General features: G+C 42.2%; 1 protein-coding gene across 1 annotated transcript; it reads right to left on the reverse strand.

The window, feature by feature from the left end:
- Positions 1-8,367: 8,367 nt before the first annotated feature.
- On the reverse strand, positions 8,368-16,134 carry cib3 (calcium and integrin binding family member 3). The gene is made up of 6 exons (XM_014141179.3): positions 15,939-16,134; positions 14,677-14,711; positions 14,042-14,153; positions 13,450-13,597; positions 8,928-9,123; positions 8,368-8,514 (listed from the first exon to the last, which is right to left on the reverse strand). The coding sequence occupies exons 1-6, from the start codon at positions 15,987-15,989 to the stop codon at positions 8,493-8,495; spliced, it is 564 nt and encodes a 187-aa protein (XP_013996654.1). The 5' UTR covers positions 15,990-16,134; the 3' UTR covers positions 8,368-8,492.
- Between the last annotated feature and the right edge of the window lie 7,399 nt (positions 16,135-23,533).

Below are 23,533 nucleotides of genomic sequence, written 5' to 3' on the forward strand. Positions count from 1 at the left end.
CTATCTGGCTATGGGATACTCCTCTCTCAAGTAAAAGTATTTCTTTGTCAACTGTTCCTAAGATCTGTGATTCATCATGTACGTTGAGAGGGGTGTATCTTGGCTATAAAAGAGCTTTGTACTTTTGTGTTGTCACTTTCAATGGTTCATTAGAAATGGCGCATCATTGAAAGTCAAGTGCTATTGCAAAGCTCGTATTATTAAAGATGTAATTTAAGTATAACTCTGACTGGTGTGTGAAGTTTAACTCTCCTCATTTGGTAATGCAGAAATTAACCACCACATATTTAAAAAAAAATGATTGTGCATTTTGCTTTTTTTCTATTTACTTCATGACTCCTGAATACTTTGTTGACGACAAACTTTCTTTACCCAACCTTGGGACAGACTATATTTGTTCCCACACTTGGGACTCTGACTCTCTATTGGTTACACAGACTTTTGGCCTCCCATCCTATTCTAACCACCTCTCGCCAGCTTTGTATTCATGTTACTTGATGACATTTCTGTACAATATGATCTTGTTACCATCTGATGCACATTCAGATGTCAGAAATCAGCACTGCAGAGCTCTCCCTGTATTATGCCATGCCTTGATTGTATTACTGCTGATGACATCTGGAAATGTGCATGTATACCCTGGTCCATCTACTGTTGCTAGCCCCAATTCGGACTTGTAATCTGATATCTGCTTCACTGATTCCTGCACGTTAACAATTGAAGCTTATTACCTAAAATGGATCAATTGAAAGTGTGGGTTCACAGCTCCAATCCAGATGTGTTGATCATTACTGAGACGTGGTTATTAAGAGTGTTTTGAATACTGATGTTAACCTTCCTAGTTATAACCTTTTTCGGCAAGACATATCTTCCAAAGGTGGAGGAGTGGCAATCTTTACCAAGGATCACCTTCAGTGCTTGGTTGTCTCCACCAAGTCTGTCGCCAAACAATTTGATTTGCTGGTTTTAAGCATTAAACTTTCAAATAGCTCTTTGTTGACTGTTGCTGGGTGCTATCGTCCTCCATCAGCACCAGTCTGTACCCTACCTGCCCTAAGCTCTCTCCTGGTCCCTTACACTAAATCTGAATTTGTCCTGCTATGTGACCTAAACTGGGACATGCTTAAACCATCTGACCAAATCCTAAAGCAATGGGACACCCTAAATCTTTCTCAGATTATCACCAATCCCACAAGGTATGACTTCAAACACCCAGAAATGGCTGCTCTCCTCGATGTTATCCTCACAAATAATCTTGATAGGTATCAGTCTGGTGTTTTCTGTAATGACCTTAGTGATCACTGTTTTACAGCCTGTGTTCGTAATGGCTGCTCAGTGAAACGACCTGTCCTGATTTGTCATAGATGCTTGATAAAAAACTTTAATGAGCAAGCCTTCCTTCATGAACTGGTATAGAATCAGCTTGATCCCCTCTGTCGAAGACGCTTGGACCTTCTTTTGGTATATTTTCAGTGTTATTGTTAACAAACACGCCCTCATAAAGAAAATGAGAATTAAAAACAGGTTCGGCCCCTGGTTCGACCGTGATCTTGCAGAGTTACTCCACCTCAAGAATTGCGTTTGGCGAAAGGCTCGGCACACGCATACACAAGCTGACTGGCTCTCGTTCAGGCAAATGAGAAATAAGTGCACTCAGGCTATCCGTAAGGCCAACGTTAGTTACTTTAAGGAGCAGTTCTCTCTCTGTGGGTCTAACCCCAAGAAGTTCTGGAAAACGGTTAAAGACCTGGAGAATAAACCCTTCTCACAGCTGCCCATGTCCCTTAATGTTGATGATGTAGTTGCTACTGACAAGAAGCACATGGCTGAGCTCTTTAATCACCACTTCATTAAGTCAGGATTCCTATTTGACTCAGCCATGCCTCCTTGCCTGTCCAACATTTCCTCATCTCCCACCCCTGCTAATGCAGCTATCCCCGATGCTTCTCCCTCTTTTTCCCCTGCCCCGCTACAAAGTTTCTCCCTGCAGGCTGTCACCGAGTCTGAGGTGCTATAGGAGCTCCTTAAACTTGACCCCAAAAAACATCTGGGTCAGATGGTTTAGACCCTTTCTTCTTTAAGGTTTCTGCTCCTATCGTCGCCAAGCCTATCTCCAACCTTTTTAACCTGTCTCTCCTTTCTGGGGAGGTTCCCATTGCTTGGAAGGCAGCCACAGTTTGTCCTTTATTTAAAGGGGGAGATCAAGCTGATCCTAACTGTTATAGGCCTATTTCTATTTTGCCTTGTTTATCAAAAGTGTTGGAAAAACTTGTCAATAATCAACTGACTGGCTTTCTTGATGTCTATAGTATTATCTATGGTATGCAATCTGGTTTTCGCTCAGGTTATGGATGTGTCACTACAACCTTAAAGGTCCTCAATGATGTCACCATTGCCCTTGATTCTAAGCAATGTTGTGCTGCTATTTTTATTCACTTGGCCAAAGCTTTTGATACGGTAGACCATTCCATTCTTGTGGGCCGGCTAAGGAGTATTGGTGTCTCTGAGGGGTGTTTGGCCTGGTTTGCTAACTACCTCTAAGTGCAGTGTATAAAGTCATAATCTACTGTCTCAGCCACTGCCTGTCACCAAGGGAGTACCCCAAGGCTCAATCCTAGGCCCCACGCTGTTCTCAATTTACATCAACAACATAGCTCAGGCAGTAGGAAGCTCTCTCATCCATTTATATGCAGATGATACAGTCTTATACTCAGCTGGCCCCTCCCCGGATTTTTTGCTAAATTCTCTACAACAAAGCTTACTTAGTGTCCAACAAGCTTTCTCTACCCTTAACCTTGTTCTGAACACCTCCAAAACAAAGGTCATGTGGTTTGGTAAGAAGAATGCCCCTCTTCCCACAGGTGTTATTACTACCTCTGAGGGTTTAGAGCTTGAGGTAGTCACCTCATACAATTACTTGGGAGAATGGCTAGACGGTGCACTGTCCTTCTCTCAGCACATATCAAAGCTGCAGACTAAAGTTAAATCTAGACTTGGTTTCCTCTATCGCTCCTCTTTCACCCCAGCTGCCAAACTAACCCTGATTCAGATGACCATCCTACCCATGCTAGATTACGGAGACCTAATTTATAGATCGGCAGGTAAGGGTACTCTCAAGTGGGTAGATGTTCTTTACCATTCGGGCATCAGATTTGCCACCAATGCTCCTTATAGGACACATCACTGCACTCTATACTCCTCTGTAAACTGGTCATCTCTGTATACCCGTCGCAAGACCGACGGGTTGATGCGTATTTATAAAACCCTCTTAGGCCTCACTCCCCCTTGTCTGAGATATCTACTGCAGCCCTCATCCTCCACATACAACACTCGTTCTGCCAGTCACATTCTGTTAAAGGTCCTCAAAGCACATACATCCCTGGGTCGCTCGTCTTTTCAGTTCGCTGCAGCTAGCAACTGGAACGAGCTGCAACAAACACTCAAACTGGACAGTTTTAGCTCAAGAGCTTCATTTGAAGACTCGATCATAGACACTCTTACTGATAGTTGTGGCTGCTTCATGTGATGTATTGTTTTCTCTACCTTCTTGACCTTTGTGCTGTTGACTGTGCCCAATAATGTTTGTACCATGTTTTGTGCTGCTACCATGTTGTTGTCATGTTGTGTTGCTACCATGCTGTGTTATGTGTTGCTGCATTGCTATGTTGTTGTCTTATGTCTCTCTTTATGTAGTGTTATGTTGTCTCTCTTGTTATGATGTGTGTTTTGTCCTATATTTATATTGTATTTTTTATTTTAAAAGTGATCCCAAGCCCCCGTCCCCACAGGAGGCCTTTTGCCTTTTGGTAGGCCGTCATTGTAAATAAGAATTTGTTCTTAACTGACTTGCCTAGTTAAATAAAGGTTAAATAAATAATTACTACATTTTACAGACACAACAAGATCCCACCTTCTCTCTAGCATATTTTGTTTTGTTGACATTCGGAAAGTTTACTTAAAATTTTTATTTTTCCATTAGGCCTGTCATTACAGTTTTTATCTGACGTTTTCTCGCATAAAAATGTGCAATGGAAACATGGTTCTTGTCAAGCCATTACAAACGTTTGACATGACAATTCCAAAAGCAGTTCGCAGGAGAGTAGAAACAGAAGTTTGGAGCTATGCATTATGACATTTGGACCTCTGCATTTTTGTGTATTTGTTTGCTTTCATGTGTTATTTTGAGAGTTATATATCTGGGAAATGGTTGCCCTGCAAATAATTCATACATTCTTTGTTTAAAAATGTACTGATGTGAAATTTGATGGCACTCTTAATGAAAGAGTATGGGATTTGTTTGTCTTGCATTGAGACAAGAACATTAGTAATTTATAAATATTTTTCAAATGTTGGTACTTTCAATGCAATGATATGCCAAGTGTTTGATACTGAAGATTGGTAGACAGGAGCGTAATCGCACAAAGTACCCACTGAAAAATCATTAAAAAAATAAATAAATAAAAATAAATATTTTTGTATCTATTTTCTTCTCACAAAATTAGTGCACTGGGCATTTACTAGTGTTAGTGGACGCATATGTGTTGTATGTGTCGAACTGCTTTGCTTTATTCTTGACCAGGTCGCAGTTGTAAATGAGAACTTGCTCTCAACTAGCCTACCTGGTTAAATAAAGGTGAAATAAAAATATAAACTCAGCAAAAAAAGAAACGTCCCTTTTTCAGGACCCTGTCCAAATAATCCAAATAACTTCACAGATCTTCATTGTAAAGGGTTTAAACACTGTTTCCCATGCTTGTTCAATGAAACATAAACAATTAATGAACATGCACCTGTGGAACGGTCGTTAAGACAATAACAGCTTAAAGACGGTAGGCAATTAAGGTCACCGTTATGAAAACGAAAGGACACTAAAGAGGCCTTTCTACTGGCTCTGAAAAACACCAAAGGAAGGATGCCCAGGGTCCCTGCTCATCTGCATGAACGTGGCTTAGGCATGCTGCAAGGAGGCCTGAGGACTGCAGATGTGGCCAGGGCAATAAATTGCATTGTCCGTACTGTGGGACGCCTAAGACAGCGCTACAGGGAAACAGGACGGACAGCGAATCATCCTCGCAGTGGCAGACCACGTGTAACAACACCTGCACAGAATCGGTACATCCGAACATCACACCTGCGGGACAGGTACAGGATGGCAACAACAACTGCCCAAGTTACACCAGGAACACACAATCCCTCCATCAGTGCTCAGACTGTCCACAATAGGTTGAGAGATGCTGGACTGAGGGCTTGTAGGCCTGTTGTAAGGCAGGTCCTCACCACACATCACCGGCAACAACGTTGCCTATGGGCACAAACCCACCGTTGCTGGACCAGACAGGACTGGCAAAAAGTGCTCTTCGCTGACAAGTCGCGGTTTTGTCTCACCAGGGGTGATGGTCGGATTTGCGTTTATCGTCGAAGGAATGCGCGTTACACCGAGGCCTGTACTCTGGATCGGGATCGATTTGGAGGTGGAGGGTCCGTCATGGTCTGGGGTGGTGTGTCACAGCATCATCGGACTGAGCTTGTTGTCATTGCAGGCATTCTCAACGCTGCGCGTTACAGGGAAGACATCCTCCTCCCTCATGTGGTACCTTTCCTGCAGGCTCATCCTGACATGACCCTCCAGCATGACAATGCCACCAGCCATACTGCTCGTTCTGTGCTTGATTTCCTGCAAGACAGGAATGTCAGTGTTCTGCCATGACCAGCGACGAGCCCAGATCTCAATCCCATTGAGCACGTCTGGGACCTGTTGGATCGGAGGGTGAGGGCTAGGGACATTCCCTGCAGAAATGTCCGGGATCTTGCAGGTTCCTTGGTGGAAGAGTGGGGTAACATCTCACAGCAAGAACTGGCAAATCTGGTGCAGTCTATGAGGAGGAGATGTGCTGCAGTACTTATTGCAGCTGGTGGCCACACCAGATACTGACTGTTACTTTTGATTTTGACCCCCCCTTTGTTCAGGGACACATTATTCTATTTCTGTTAGTCACATGTCTGTGGAACTTGTTCAGTTCATGTCTCAGTTGTTGAATCTAGTTGTGTAAATATTTGTATGAACATATGTTAAGTTTGCTGAAAATAAACGCAGTTGACAGTGAGGACGTTTCTTTTTTTGCTGAGTTTAGATGTCTGTAGGGCGAGCAAAAGTTATTTTTAGTATCTCATCTTTGGCAAAAAAAAAGGTATAAATAAGAACAATAAGAGCAGTATCTTTCATAGATGCCCTGTCTCTTTCTCTGTGATGTCATTCTAATGGAATCCAGAAAGAACACAACCCTGTCTCTTTCTCTGTGATGTCATTCTAATGGAATCCAGAAAGAACACAACCCTGTCTCTTTCTCTGCGATGTCATTCTAATGGAATCCAGAAAGAACACAACCCTGTCTCTTTCTCTGCGATGTCATTCTAATGGAATCCAGAAAGAACACAACCCTGTCTCTTTCTCTGTGATGTCATTCTAATGGAATCCAGAAAGAACACAACCCTGTCTCTTTCTCTGTGATGTCATTCTAATGGAATCCAGAAAGAACACAACCCTGTCCTCAAACATTTACATCAAAAGGTGCAAAGTTATAGACAAAGATAACATATATTTTTCTTGATCAAATAACATGGAAAACAACCAATTTTTGTGCAGTATTAGTTTACCATCCTTACAAACCACAATGTAAATGTGCATTACTGTATTGTACATACTGTAGGCTGATTATCTAGGTTTGTACCTGTAGACTTTCTATCACCATGAAAAAAAACAATGACCAATACAGTAATGTGATGTGATAATGTGGCTCAGTTAGTAGAGCTTGTAATTCTAGGGTTGTGGGTTCGATTCCCACAGAGGACCAGTATGAAAAAGTATGAAAAAGTATGCACTCACTACTGTAAGTTGCTCTGTTTAAGAGTGTCTACTAAAATAGAAAAGGACTGAATAGACCATTTCAGTTTACACATAGAAATAAGTTGCATTTGCAAAGTATTTGAAGAAACTGGAAAACATATATCAGGCAAGTTTTGTAAAGATAATTATCAGACTGAAGTTACAAATACTGGTAAACAAAAAAAATTCACAAAGGTAGTGCTCTGGGTCTTTACTAGTCCTGTATTAGTGGACAGATATAGATGTCTTCAGTCCCTGCAAAACTTGCAGTACAGCCACCCCCAAACGACTTCCAGCGGCTACGGACAGGAGAGGTGAACACAAAGGAGACTACTGTTATCTTTTTATTTTGATAGCTTGACATCTTACAACAGCGTTGAAAAAGACAGGTGTGTGTAATTTAAGTCAAAACATTTTCTGTCAAAACTCCCTCTAAAATGTGTTATCCATCCCTCCTTTTTCTTTCTGTGAGTACGTGGCGAATCCTAACTTCCACTTAACACCAATGCATGACTAAGTGGAAATGTAGGTTTAGGAAAAGTCAGAGTTCACCCCTAAATGCATATCACTTACATTCCTGTTTTTATGACCACATCTTTATTCCATTGTCGATTGTGAGGTACACCATGAGAAAGAAATTACATTTTAAGAAAATATAAAATGCTGTTTTTAATATATCACATTCAAAAGAGAGAAGAGATCTACTTGAATTGTACTGTACTTAATACAATCATATTGAAATTGATCTACAGTTTTGTAGATATCTGCACTTTTGATTGAATGAAATATAATTATTTTAAAGAGCTGTGAGTCATAATTGTTTCTCTTCAAAGGGGCAATCTGGACTTTGTACATGCATTTTTGGACTTTAATCTTAATATATAGTCACTGATTCTTGAAGAATAAACGTATACATTCCGCATGAGCTTAGTTCGACTGTCTTACCTCATCAGAACCCCAAATACAAGCTTGTTTTACTAAGAGAAATTGTAAACAATATAATTGTAAACAAACACGGTATACCTTGAAACTATCAATGGTCAGTCCTCGCAGCCATAGCTCCATCTATGAATTTGAGAGTGGTTACATTTCTCCAGCCCCATCCCTCAGCTGTTTACCAAAAAATAGTTTGGGTGCATGACTGCTTTGTTGTTGTTTGAATCCCAGATTGCCTCTTTAAATGAAATTGTATGAATGTATCCAGAATGATTAAGGACAATTGACTGTTAGCTGAACCCATGATTTTATAATGGAGAGTTAATTCATCCATGACACAGATGCCTCACCCTCAATTGCCCCTCCATGGTTCAGTGAAATATGGGGGAAGATGTTTATTTTATAGCCCGGTGTAACTGAGCCTTCATAGAAGAGAATACAAATCAACTGTTGGCCGTCATAGCTAATGAGCCCTGTCCTGATAGCTACAATAGCTCTATAATAATAGACTATTCAGCTGTCAACAGGTCAGTGGGCTGTCTCCAGCCTACATCAAAGTAAAAAACAACTAGCCTAAGCCTGCATAGTGCACACTTTAAAGGTCCCTATAACATCTTTGGTAGAGAAAATGTTTGGATCCATGGTGGTAGTGTCCATGGCATCTCTTTAGTCTTCATATCCTTATATGGAAGGTGCTGTGGAAGAAAAGTCAACATGTTAGAATTTGTTCTGAATGAGTTATGCTGCGTACAAGAAAACTCAGAGCTGGGAAACCTCCGACTTCAGTGCGTTCAAGACAACTCAGAACTGGGAAACCTCCGACTTCAGTGCATTCAAGACAACACCCAACTGCAAAAAAATGTTTGAACAGTCATGCAACTCAGAATTACAAGTCGAAAACTCTGACATCATCCTAGAGCTCTGACTTTGCCAACCTAAAGATCACTGATGTCATGATTTTCCCAGTCAGATATTATTTTTTTCCTGAGTTCCCAGGCTAAATTAAAGTTAAGAACTTCCCAGAAAACAAAACGCTTGGCCATTGTTTAGGTTACAACTACTGCAACTCAAGTTTAACGTTTAACTTTTCCCTTGTCAGGTCACAGACCTGAGGAAGTCTGGAGCACGGACGATCATGTGCTGGAAGTCCTCCAGTGAGAGACGTCCATCATTGTCCAGGTCGGCCTCGTCGATCACCTTCTCACATACCATCCTGACCTCGTCCTCCGTTAGCTCATTCCGTGTCAGCTTGTTCAGCGTCTTCTCCAGGTCAGACTTACACAGGAAGTCATCATTGTTGAAGTCTGAGAGGATTGGAGGAGGAACAGAAACAGTAGTAGGATATCATTATTCAAATGATCAGTTAAAGATTAAAGTTCACATTTAGTTTACAGCTTACTTTGGTCCCTGGTAGTAGTAGTGACCTAAAGGGAAAGAGGGATACCTAGTCAGTTGTACAACTGATATGTGTCTTCTGCATTTAACCCAACCCCTCTGAATCAGAGAGGTGTGGGGGGCTGCCTTAAATCAACATCCATGTCTTCGGCACCCATGGAACTGCCTTGCTCAGGGGCAGAACAACAGATTTTTACCTTGTCAGCTCAGGGATTCGATTCAGCAACCTTTCAGTTACTGACCCAACCCTCTAAACACTAGGCTAGGGTGCTTTTCGGGAAGCATAGACTTCCATTTTTGTCCTGTAACTAAACAATTCCAAACAGAGCCTTCCTTTGCGTTTTATTGACCCATGACCGTGGTTGTGTCACTGCATAGCCGCCTGCGGTGAAACATCATCTGTCATCGCCAGTTAATTAGGGGGACTCTAGCAACACAGACCGTGCAAGGTCTTTTTTGTACAGGCCTGCCCTGTCCATACAACCTGTTTGGGCCCCTCTATAATGCCCTTATCAATCATTCACAGAGATGGGGGCAAAAGGAGTGGCTAATAAGTCTGGCTGCACATCTGACTGGCTGACTTACTGCAAATCTTTCATCGAATCAGATGGCTTATTTATCACAAAACTATTTGATGTTGCCAATTATTTGAATGATTACTTCATTGGTGAACTTCACAGGAAATGTCAACAACGAACAGGAACCCATTGTATTCATGCATAAAAAAAACAAATAATGAAAGAAAAGCATTGCAAGTTAGAATTTTGTATAGTTAGTGTGGGAGAGGTGGAAAAATTATTGTTATCGATCAATAATGACAAACCTCCTGGCATTGACAGCTTAGATGGAAAGCTACTGAGGATGGTAGCTGACTCTATAGCCACTCCTATCGGTCATATCTTTAATCTGAGCCTGGAGGAAAGTCTTTGTCCTCAGGACGGGAGGGAAGCCAAAGTAATTCTGCTACCCAAGAGTGGTAAAGCGGCCTTTACTGGTTCTAACAGCAGACCTATCAGCTTGCTGCCAGCTTGCTGCCAGCTCTTAGCAAACTGTTGGGAAAAAATGGTGTTTGACCAAATACAATGCTATTTCTCTGTAAACAAATTAACAACAGACTTTAAACATGCTTATAGAGAAGGGCACTCAACATGTACTGCACTGACACAAATGACTGATGATTGGCTGAAATAAATTGATAATAAGAAGATTGTGGGAGCTGTACTGTTAGATTTCAGTGCAGCCTTTGGTATTATTGACCATAACCTGTTGTTGAAAAAACGTATGTGTTTTGGCTTTTCAACCTCTGCCATGTCGTGGATTCAGAGCTATCTATATAATATAACTCAAAGGGTTTTCGTTAAATGGATGCTTCTCTAATGTCAAACATGTAAATTGTGGTGTACCGCAGGGCAGCTCTCTAGGCCCTCTACTCTTTTCTATTTTTACCAATGACCTGCCACTGGCATTAAATAAAGCATGTGTGTCCATATATGCTGATGATTCAACCATATATGCATCAGCAACCACAGCTAATGAAATCACTGAAACCCCGAACAAAGAGTTGCAGTCCATTTTTGGAATGGGTGACCAGTAATAAACTGGTCCTGAACATCTAAAACGAAGAGCATTGTATTTGGTTCAAATCATTCCCTAAGTTCTAGATCTCAGCTGAATCTGGTAATGAATGGTGTGGCTGTTGAACAAGTTGAGGAGACTAAATGACTTGGCGTTACCTTAGATTGTAAACTGTCATGGTCAAAACATATACAGTCGTGGCCAAAAGTTTTGAGAATGACACAAATATAAATTTTCACAAAGTCTGTTGCCTCAGTTTGTATGATGGCAATTTGCATATACTCCAGAATGTTATGAAGAATGATCAAATGAATTGTAATTAATTACAAAGTCCCTCTTTGCCGTGCAAATGAACTGAATCCCCCAAAAACATTTCCACTGCATTTCAGCCCTGCCACAAAAGGACCAGCTGACATCATGTCAGTGATTCTCTTGTTAACACAGGTGTGAGTGTTGACAAGGACAAGGCTGGAGATCACTCTGTCATGCTGATTGAGTTCGAATAACAGACTGGAAGCTTCAAAAGGAGGGTGGTGCTTGGAATCATTGTTCTTCCTCTGTCAACCATGGTTACCTGCAAGGAAACACGTGCCGTCATCATTGCTTTGCACAATAAGGGCTTCACAGGCAAGGATATTGCTGCCAGTAAGATTGCACCTAATTCAACCATTTATCGGATCATCAAGAACTTCAAGGAGAGCGGTTCAACTGTTGTGAAGAAGGCTTCAGGGCGCCCAAGAAAGTCCAGCATGCGCCAGGACCATCTCCTAAAGTTGATTCAGCTGCGGGATTGGTGCACCACCAGTACAGAGCTTGCTCAGGAATGGCAGCAGGCAGGTGTGAGTGCATCTGCACGCACAGTGAGGCGAAGACTTTTGGAGGATGGCCTGGTGTCAAGAAGGGCAGCAAAGAAGCCACTTCTCTCCAGGAAAAACATCAGGGACAGACTGATATTATGCAAAGGGTACAGGGATTGGACTGCAGAGGACTGGGGTAAAGTCATTTTCTCTGATGATTCCCCTTTCCGATTGTTTGGGGCATCCGGAAAAAAGCTTGTCAGGAGAAGACAAGGGAAGCGCTACCATCAGTCCTGTGTCATGCCAACAGTAAAGCATCCTGAGACCATTCATGTGTGGGGTTGCTTCTCAGCCAAGGGAGTGGGCTCACTCACAATTTTGCCTAAGAACACAGCCATGAATAAAGAATGGTACCAACACATCCTCTGAGAGCAACTTCTCCCAACCATCCAGGGACAGTTTGGTGACGAACAATGCCTTTTCCAGCATGATGGAGCACCTTGCCATAAGAAAAAGTGATAACTAAGTGGCTCGGGGAAAAAAACATTGATATTTTGGGTCCATGGGCAGGAAACTCCCCAGACCTTAATCCCATTGAGAACTTGTGGTCAATCCTCAAGAGGCGGGTGGACAAAGAAAAACCCACAAATTCTGACAAACTCCAAGCATTGATTAAGCAAGAATGGGCTGCCATCAGTCAGGATGTGGCCCAGAAGTTAATTGACAGGGCGGATTACAGAGGTCTTGAAAAAGAAGGGTCAACACTGCAAATAATGACTCTTTGCATCAACTTCATGTAATTGTCAATAAAAGCCTTTGACACTTATGAAATGCTTGTAATTATACTTCAGTATTCCATAGTAACATCTGACAAAAATATCTAAAGACACTGAGGCAGCAGACTTTGTGAAAATTGATATTTGTGTCATTCTCAAAACTTTTGGCCACGACTGTAGATTCAATGGTTGTAAAGATGGGAAGAGGTCTGTCCGTAATGAAGAGATGCGCTGCTTTTTTGACACCACACTCCAGAAATCATGCTCTGCAGGCTCTAGTTTTGTCTGATCTTGATTATTGTCCAGTTGTGTGGTCCAGTGCTGCAAGGAAATACCTAGTTAAGCTGCAGCTGGTACAGAACAGAGCGGGGCGTCTTGCTCTTCATTGAAATCAGAGGGCTGATATAAATACTATGCATGCCAGTCTCTTTTGGCTAACAATTAAGGAGAGACTGACTGCATAATTTCTTCTTTCTATTTAGAAACATTCATCTGTTGAAAATCCCAAATTGTTTGCATAGTCAACTTACACACAGCTCTGACACACACACTTATCCCACCAGACATGCCACCAGGGGTCTTTTCACAGTCCCCAAATCCAGAACAAATTCAAGATAGCGTACGGTATTACATAGAGCCATTTTTGCATCGAACTCCGTTCCATCTCATATTGCTCAAATAAACAGCAAACCTGGTTTTAAAAAACAGATGAAGAAACACCTCACGGCCCAATGCCTCTCCCTTATTTAACCTAGATATTTTATGTGTATGTATTAATATGTAGCTATGTATGTAGTTCTGTCCTTGAGCTGTTCTTGTCTATTAATGTTCTGTATTATATCATGTTTCCTGTTCTGTGTGGACCCCAGGAAGAGTAGCTGCTGCTTTCGCAACAGCTAATGGGGATCCTAATAAAATACCAAAATTCAAAATACCAAACATCAAGGTGCTGATTATGTAAAATTATATTATTTCTTGCTGGGCAGACTGTTTCACATAACCAAAACTGCTTTGGGAGCAAACCAGAAGTTTTTCTGACCTGCTGATGGTAGATGTTATTAAAGGCATACACATCTCACACACTAACCGTAGATTTTAAATGCATAGTAGGCCTTCAGATCTCGTGGAGCCATCTCACTCAGCACGGAGAACATATCCAGGAAGTCATCCAGGGTCATGTTTCCCTCTCCGTCCTCTGAGAAAACCTCAGCAATCCTCTGGCGGAACGGGTTGTCCTGAGGAGACACACATGACTGTGTTAGCACGCTGAGCTAAAGCTTTGACATTCACTTGGGGGAGCTAACACAATCACAGGGAATAAGCCTGACAGGGACAGGATAGGAAATACAGGAGTACTGCATTGATATCAGTTGTTTCTGCTGTTGTCATTGTGAGGAGATGTGTGTATGTAAAGAAGCTCATAGTGGACCCAGTCGTACTCAGTGCCCTGTAGGTCGCCCTGGCCTTCTTGTGGTTTATTAGAGTCAGATAACATATAGCCAACCATTCAGAGACTGCTGTCAATTAGTTGTGTATTAATAATGGATAGACACATTCCAAATTGTACCCTATGCCCTAGATAGCGTTCTGGTCGAAACAGGTGCACTATAAAGGGAATAAGTTGTCATTTGGGACTTATCCACTAATATGTGTGTGCAAACACGGGACAGTGGGTATACCTTCAGTTCTGGCATGCTGCCAATGAGCTCGTATGGTAGCCTCACATCTGGCTGGTCTGTGTAGTCGAGAGGAACGAGCTGCGGTGCCAAGTCTCGATAACGGTCGAATAGTCTAGGAGGGGGGAAAGGAAGTTGAACCTGAAGTATATCAGATGTGCAGACTGGATAATATCCACTTTCTATATCAAATCAGATAATAAGAGATTTCAAAGAAAAACAGGTCAATTTGTGAAGTGAACAAATATAAATGTACTGTTATAGCCTAGTAAACAACTTTGTTGAAACTGCAGGGTTTGTTTTGCAGTAGATACAGTATATACAACCTAAGCAATGTGTAAAGCAGCAGCGTTGGTCTCAGTCTTTTGTTTTGACATGTGAGCTCAGATAACATACAGTATGTATGTCCCAGTATCTTTGGTCTACTGTTACATGTGTGTGTGTACAGAATAACTTTCATCCTAGTGAAAGGTTTCACGATGCAGAACTGAACAAAATCCAAGCAGCTACATTTGGAAGTGGTTAAGAACTTATCAGTGGTTAAGTGTCATATTCTGCCTAGGCTTAGTTAGTTATACTGAATACTTAACTAGTTCCCTTTTGCAAAGACAAAACATCATGTAGGAGCTTCCTCTCACCTTAGAATTTCCTTCCTTGTGAAGAATGTGCAGTCCTGCAAATGCAACCACAGACTAATTAGAAGCAACACATTTAACATTTTTTTAAATTTATTTTATTTCATCTTTATTTAACTAGGCAAGTCAGTTAAGAACACATTCTTATTTACAATGATGGCCTACCACCGGCCAAACCCTAACCCGGACGACACTGGGCCAATTGTGCGCCGCCCATATGGGGCTCCCAATCACAGCCGGGTGTGATTCAGCCTGGAATCAAACCAGGGTCTGTAGTGATGCCTCTAGCACTGAGATGTAGTGCCCTAGACCGCTGCGCCACTCGGGAGGCCCAAAACACTATTAAAAAATAACGATTTACAGCTGCAACAATTCAAGAAGTTTTGATTAGAATTTCATTTTAAGAAAGTAACTTGTGGCTCAGATTAAACATTGTGCTATGGTTGTCTCACAAGCTTTGGTTTGTTAGACCTTAATACGACCACACAGCTGTGGTCCATAACATCACATTAAAAGCACTTACTTGACCGTTTCTATGTTTGCTGTGTGTGTTTTCTTAGCAAACAGAGCTGCAAAAGAAGTGTGCCAAGACCTGTGTTTTGTATCTATGCACTTCCCCCATTCACTAATTACAGTACCCCCATTCACTAATTACAGTACCCCATCCACTAATTACAGTACCCCCCATTCACTAATTACAGTACCCCCATTCACTAATTACAGTACCCCATCCACAAATTACAGTACCCCCCATTCACTAATTACAGTACCCCCATTCACTAATTACAGTACCCCATTCACTAATTACAATACCCCCCATTCACTAATTACAGTACCCCCTTCCACTAATTACAGTACCCCATTCACTAATTACAGTACCCCCATTCACTAATTACAGTACCCCCCATTCACTAATTACAGTACCCCCCATTCACAAATTACAGTACCCCATTCACTAATTACAGTACCCCCTTCCACTAATTACAGTACCCCATTCACTAATTACAGTACCCCCATTCATTAATTACAGTACCCAGATGAAAGCAACACCAAGCTAGACAAGTGAAGCAATTTGTCTCAATCAACAAGCTATCTGAAGAGAGTAAGTCATCACCACACTGAGGGGGTTAAATAAATATAACCACACACACACACACACACACACACACACACACACACACACACACACACACACACACACACACACACACACACACACACACACACACACACACACACACACACACACACACACACACACCGACCTGATAGGCATCAAGCTGCTGCGCCGTGAAGATCGTCTGCTTATTCCCCATTTCTCAGCCCACCACCCTGGCGCCTCTGTGCCATGGCACGTATCAGTATGAAGGCAGGCCTGTGGTGTGGTGTGGTGTGGTGTGGTGTGGTGTGGTGGACTGTGGATATGTCAGATATGAAATGGCTGCATGGGGGACAAAGGGAGGCCAGGTTGCCAGGTTAGATCGGGTGTCTCCTGCCACCGAGCCCTTTGGTTCTCTTTATAATGGCAGCATTTCATCATTCCCCCCACCCCCCGCCCCCACCACTACCATCTGAATGGCAGCCGCTTTGACAGCAGAGAATAAGGGCTGTCTTCCAGCATGCCTTCAGCGTTGTATCAGCCTTTAGTGCTGCTCTGTGGCTGACTGATGCCTCACACTGCTCTCAGGTTACACTGTGTGTGTCCCAAATGGAACCCTATTCCCTATATATTGGACTACACTTGACAAGAGCATCTGGTTAAAAGTAGGGGCTGTGGTCAAAAGTAGTGTACCATATAGGGAATAGGGTGCCATTGTCTTTTACAACTGGGGCTTGGGAGTGGGCATGCAATACTTTTTGAGGGATATGAGTAATGTATTTTTTATTTATGTATTACTCAGAAAATTTGATATCTACATGTTTGCTGGCTATATTGACATATTTTTTTCCAATGTTAATTGAAACATGATTATTGACACAACCAATATGTTGATAAATGATATCCATCTCAGCACACCGTGGGTGAACTCTTGGATAAGGCCAGTGTTCTGGTATTTAGGGTCACTGCACATGCCCTCTCTTCTTGGCAGTGGCACACTGATGAGAATGCCACCTGTTAGGGCCTGCATTCAACTCCCGGCACAATAGGTTGTATCCAACTTAACTATTGAGGAGTAGAATCCTAAATGAATTTGAATTGGAATTAAAGAACACTGCATCGTGTAAAAGGTTTAAGTAGGCCCTATATTGTTACAGAAATAATGAGAGCTCAATATACACTCACCGAACTGTTTATTGGGCATACCCATTTAGTACTTGGTTTTGGACCCCCCCCCCCCCCCCTTTGCCTCCAGAACATCTCATCCCAAAGATGCTCTATTGGGTCGAGGTCTGGGGACTGCGCAGGCCACTCAAGTAAACAGAACTCGCTGTCATGTTCCAGGCAATGTTCTTCCACTCCTGAATTGTCCATTGGTGTTGTTTCTGTGCCCACTGGAGCTGCTTCTTCTTGTTTTTAGCTGAGAGGAGTGGAACCCGATGTGGTCGTCTGCTGCAAAGAGCCAATCCGTGACAAGGACCGACAAGTTGTGCGTTCCGAGATATAGTTCTGAGTACCACTGTTATACTGCACCGTTATTTGTCTGTTTGTGTTCCGCCTGTTAACTTGTATGATTCTTGCTGTTCTCTTTCGACCTCTGTCAACAACACGCTGTTTTCGCCCACAGGACTGCCGCTGACTGTGTTTATTTTGTTTATCGCACCGTTCTCTAGAAACTCACCCTAGACACTGGCGTGCATGAGATACGCCTGGCACGGACGATCATACCACGCTCAAAGTGTACATGGTTTGAAGATATTGTAAACATGTATTGCTACCACTGTATCATCAAAGGTATAAACTAAGTGAGTTTCAGAGATTGTCAGTATATGAATGTTATCGGATACTAGCAAGTTATCGATTTCATGAACCTTGTTTCCCTGGCTACATATGTTAATGTGGGATATTTATTGTGGATTCTATGTTGTTTTTATTGCTTTTCTGGGAGGCTTATCAGAGGTAGACGTGACAGTGGTATTTATTTTTATAGTGCACTGTGAGCTGCACACAGTGGGCTTCCTACTAGGGCAAACCGCCTGGACAATGCACATTTGCAGCAGCACTACAACAATTCAGCAACACAATGGTAGGGAGCATGGCTCGGGTCCCTGATAAATCATTGTCTCAACGCGGCCTTGCAATATGCGGACAAAGTCCAGGCAACAAGATAATTTGGATGGATTCCGTCATTCTTGTAGACTAGAGCATCCTCTGTTTCCAAAATGTGTCAAAGTTATCTATACAAATTATGCCAACAGAGCTACAGTAGTCTTTTAGCCAGATGTGTAAAGCCAGTAAGTAGCCTGTTGAATCGTTTGCAGCTGTTGCCCAGCAATGATATAGGGCTTGAAATAATCGGACGATTTTGGAGTCTTTCAGTTAGAATAAGTTCTTTCAAATCCAGTTTCAGCAGTTTCGAGCTAGCCCTCCTAATGTCGTTTGACCCCACATGTACTACGACAGTACGGTAGAAAGCAGCCCTCCTCCTCCAGCCCACCCAGCCCTACAGGGGACCAGGGGGGTGACATGGTTTTTTAAATAATAATAATAACTATATAAATCATTTTAGAACGCAATTGCTAAAGAAGGCATTTGATAATATTCTGTGTATATTCTGGGTGGCCCTAAAGCTGCGTTCATGCTCTCTTAGAGGTTTCCCTGTGGGATTGTTTCTTTCTTTCCAATGTTCAGTGGTGCATATAAATGCAACTCAACTCTGCTTTGTCTCCGTCCATCAGGTACGCCCCAGTGAGGATTCTGTCCTTGATAGCAGGGAAGATCTTGGAGAGGCGTGCCTTTGGGGAGATGGTTGGGTTCAGCTGTATACTCTGTGTGTGATAACAGGCCAGCTGGTTCACAGTCTGGTTACCCTGCCGCTACTTTACCTCACCATTACACACAGGAACCCCTACTTCATAATAGGCCTGCTGCAAGCACTACTCACAGCCCTGGGAACCTCATCTAGGTGAGGCTACTCATGAAATACTGCACACACTGGATATTTGGTTTGACTTCCAGAAGTGGTTTCAAGGGAAACGTTATTAAATACACGTCTGCTGTTTTCAACCAAGATCTCAGCGATCACTGCCTCATTGCCTGGATCCATAATGGGTCAGCGGTCAAATGACCTCCACTCATCACTGTCAAACGCTCCCTGAAACACTTCAGCGAGCAGGCCTTTCCAATCGACCTGGCCCGGGTATCCTGGAAGGATATTGACCTCATCCCGTCAGTAGAGGATGCCTGGTTATTTTTTTAAATGCCTTTCTCACCATCTTAAATAAGCATGCCCCATTCAAGAAATTTAGAACCAGGAACAAATATAGCCCTTGGTTCTCTCCAGACCTGACTGCCCTCAACCAACACAAAAACATCCTGTGGCGTTCTGCATTAGCATCAAACAACCCCTGTGATATGCAACTTTTCAGGGAAGTTAGAAACCAATATACACAGGCAGTTAGAAAAGCCAAGGCTAGCTTTTTCAAGCAGAAATGTGCTTCCTGCAACACAAACTTAAAAAAGTTCTGGGACACTGTAAAGTCCATGGAGAATAAGAGCACCTGCTCCCAGCTGCCCACTGCACTGAGGATAGGAAACTGTCACCACCGATAAATCAACTATAATTGAGAATTTCAATAAGCATTTTTCTACGGCTGGCCATGCTTTCTACCTGGCTACCCCTACCCCGGTCAACAGCACTGTACCCCCCACAGCAACTCGCCCAAGCCTTCCCCATTTCTCCTTCTCCCAAATCCAGTCAGCTGATGTTCTGAAAGAGCTGCAAAATCTGGACCCCTAAAAATCAGCCGGACTAGACAATCTGGACCCTTTCTTTCTAAAATTATCTGCCGAAATTGTTGCAACCCCTATTACTAGCCTGTTCAACCTCTCTTTCGTGTCGTCTGAGATTCCCAAATATTGGAAAGCAGCTGCGGTCATCCCCCTATTCAAAGGGGGGGACACTCTTGACCCAAACTGCTACAGACCTATATCTATCCTACCCTGCCTTTTTAAGGTCTTCGAAAGCCAAGTCAACAAATAGATTACCGACCATTTCGAATCCCACCGCACCTTCTCCGCTATGCAATCTGGTTTCAGAGCTGGTCATGGGTGCACCTCAGCCACGCTCAAGGTCCTAAACGATATCTTAACCGCCATCGATAAGAAACAATACTCTCTGGTCACCCCCAAAGCCAATTCCTCCTTCGGCTGCCTCTCCATCCAGTTCTCTGATGCCAATGACTGGAACGAACTACAAAAATCTCTGAAACTGGAAACACTTATCTCCCTCACTAGCTTTAACCTCTTATGGCTAGGGGGCAGTATTTTCACGGCTGGATAAAAAACGTACCCGATTTAATCTGGTTACTAATCCTACCCAGTAACTAGAATATGCATATACTTATTATATATGGATAGAAAACACCCTAAAGTTTCTAAAACTGTTTGAATGGTGTCTGTGAGTATAACAGAACTCAAATGGCAGGTCAAAACCTGAGAGATTCCTTTACAGGAAGTGGCCTGTCTGACCATTTCTTGAACTTCTTTGCCATCTCTATCTTTTACAAAGGATCTCTGCTCTAACGTGACACTTCCTACGTCGTCCATGGGCGCTCAGAGCCCGGGAAAAAACAGAATGTCGTCATCCCAGCCCCAGGCTGAAACACATTATCGCCTTTCTCAAGTGGCCGATCAAGGATCTGTGGGCTTAGGCGTGTGACCTGGCCGCCCCCGTCTTTGTGATTTTTTCCTCTGTTTGCCGAAAAGGAGATTCCCGGTCTGAATATTATCGCTTTTCTACGAGAAAAATGGCATAAAAATTGATTTTAAACAGCGGTTGACATGCTGGAATATTTAGAATTTTTTTGTCATGAATTGCGCCATGCGCGCGACCCTGATTTACCATTTCGGATAGTGTCTGGGACGCACGAACAAAACGCCGCTATTCGGATATAACGATGGATTATTTTGGACCAAACCAACATTTGTTATTGAAGTAGCAGTCCTGGGAGTGCATTCTGACGAAGACAACAAAAGGTAATCAAACGTTTATAATAGTAAATCTGATATTGGTGAGTGCTAAACTTGCCGGGTGTCTAAATTGCTAGCCCGTGATGGCTGGGCTATGTACTTAGAATATTGCAAAATGTGCTTTCACCAAAAAGCTATTTTAAAATCGGACATATCGAGTGCATAAAGGAGTTCTGTATCTATAATTCTTTAAATAATTGTTATGCTTTTTGTGAACGTTTATCGTGAGTAATTTAGTAAATTATTAGGAAATTCCTCCGGAAGTTTGCGGGGGGTATGCTAGTTCTGAACGTCACATGCTAATGTAAAAAGCTGTTTTTTGATATAAATATGAACTTGATTGAACAAAACATGCATGTATTGTATAACATAATGTCCTAGGTGTGTCATCTGATGAAGATCATCAAAGGTTAGTGCTGCATTTAGCTGTCTTCTGGGTTTTTGTGACATTATATGCTAGCTTGAAAAATGGGTGTCTGATTATTTCTGGCTTGGTACTCTGCTGACATAATCTAATGTTTTGCTTTCGCTGTAAAGCCTTTTTGAAATCGGACAGTGTGGTTTGATAAAGGAGAGTCTTGTCTTTAAAATGGTGTGAAATAGTCATATGTTTGAAAAATTGAAGTTTTTGTATTTTTGAGGAATTTGTAATTCGCGCCACGCCTATCATTGGATATTGGAGCAGGTGTTCCGCTAGCGGAACGTCTAGATGTAAGTTAAGCACCAGCTATCAGAGCAGCTCACAGATTACTACAACTGTACATAGCCCATCTATGATTTAGCCCAAACAACTACCTCTTCCCCTACTGTATTTATTTATTTATTTATTTATTTTGCTCCTTTGCACCCCATTATTTCTATTTCTACTTGCACTTTCTTCCACTGCAAATCTACCAAATCTACCATTCCAGTGTTTTACTTGCTATATTGTATTCACTTCGCCATCATGGCCTTTTTTTGCCTTTACCTCCCTTATCTCACCTCATTTGCTCACATTGTATATAGACTTATTTTTCTACTGTATTATTGACTGTATGTTTGTTTTACTCCATGTCTAACTCTGCGTTGTTGTATGTGTCGAACTGCTTTGCTTTATCTTGGCCAGGTCGCAATTGTAAATGAGAACTTGTTCTCAACTTGCCTACCTGGTTAAATAAAGGTGAAATAAAAAATAAATAAAAAATGGTTTGTTATTATACTGAATAACATAAATGAAGGAACTCAGGGTCCTGATGAAGGTCTTATGATTGAAACTGTCATTCATCCATCCACCCACACATTCACCCATCCATCCACTCACTCACCCCTTCATCCATCCCATCCATCCATCCACTCACTCACCCATTCATCCAACCCATCCATCCATCCACACACTCACCCATCCATCCACTCACTCACTCACCCATTCATCCATCCATCCACACACTCACCCATCCATCCATCCACCCACACACTCACTCATTTATCCATCCCATCCATCCGTCCACACACTCACCCATCCATCCACACACTCACCCATCCATCCACCCACACACTCACTCATTCATCCATCCCATCCATCCATCCACTCACTCACCCATTCATCCATCCCATTCATCCATGCATCCATTCACCCACCCATCCACTCACCCATTCATTCATCCAACCATTCATTCATCCATCCATCCATTCACCCACCCATCCACTCACCCATTCATTCATCTATCCTATTCAAATGTACTTATTTTCTTCCGAATCATTCCCTCAGCTCTGCCACACTGCCCAACACCTTCCCTTGTCTGGAAGAGACCAATGGCGTGGACAAGAGGGTTTGCCTTCCCGTGAGCTCCACCATAAACATTGACGGGACAGCGCTCTACGAGGCCGTGGCAGCCATCTTCATCGCCCAGGTCAACCGCATGGACCTCACCATCAGGTAAATAATCACCATCAGGTAGATAGTCACCATCGGGTAAATAGTCACCATCGGGTAGATAGTCACCATCGGGTAGATAGTCACCATCGGGTAGATAGTCACCATCGGGTAAATAGTCACCATCGGGTAGATAGTCACCATCGGGTAGACTCTTTGAAAAAAGGTGCTATTTAGAACCTTAAAGGGTTCGTCGGCTGTCCTCAACCCTTTGAATAACCCTTTTTGGTTTCTGGTAGAACCCTTTTGGTTTCAGGTAAAAAGTATTTTGGGTCTCAAAAGGGGTTCTACCTAGAACCAAAAAGAGTTCTACCTGCAACCAAAAAGGCCGAAGAACCCTTTTGGAACCCTGTTTCCTGTCACCTTTACCATATTCTACTTTATATTTACTTGTCCTGTTTCCTGTCACCAGTATCATATTCTACTTTATATTTACTTGTCCTGTTTCCTGTCACCAGTATCATATTCTACTTTATATTTACTTGTCCTGTTTCCTGTCACCAGTATCATATTCTACTTTATATTTACTTGTCCTGTTTCCTGTCACCAAAGTTATATTAGTGTTTTTTTTTATCAATGTCATTGGTTATAAAATTGCAGTTTGTTGAATGTTGTTCAGATGTTTTGTGTGTTTTCAAGTTATTTTTAAGAGTAATATCAAATATGTTCTACATTATATTTTTTTATCCAGTGTTTTGTTGCATTTAAGTGAACTCATTATGTAAATCATTATAATGAAGTAATGACCAGTCAGTCATTATCACTGAGACTCTTTGTATAAAAAAAAACTAATTTACACTATCACTTCTTATCGTTAT

Source organism: Salmo salar, chromosome 14 (assembly GCF_965601325.2).
Source record: "Salmo salar chromosome 14, fSalSal1, whole genome shotgun sequence".
In the NCBI taxonomy this organism is placed as follows: domain Eukaryota; kingdom Metazoa; phylum Chordata; class Actinopteri; order Salmoniformes; family Salmonidae; genus Salmo; species Salmo salar.

Excerpts from the sequence above, each read along its gene's own strand:
- cib3 (XM_014141179.3), bottom strand. The coding sequence starts at position 15,989 with ATGGGGAATAAGCAGACGATCTTCACGGCGCAGCAGCTTGATGCCTAT. Across the intron at positions 14,154-14,676 it reads ACAAGGAAGGAAATTCTAAG|ACTATTCGACCGTTATCGAG; the intron begins GTGAGAGGAAGC and ends CCCCCCTCCTAG. Across the intron at positions 8,515-8,927 it reads CGTGCTCCAGACTTCCTCAG|CACCTTCCATATAAGGATAT; the intron begins GTCTGTGACCTG and ends TTTCTTCCACAG.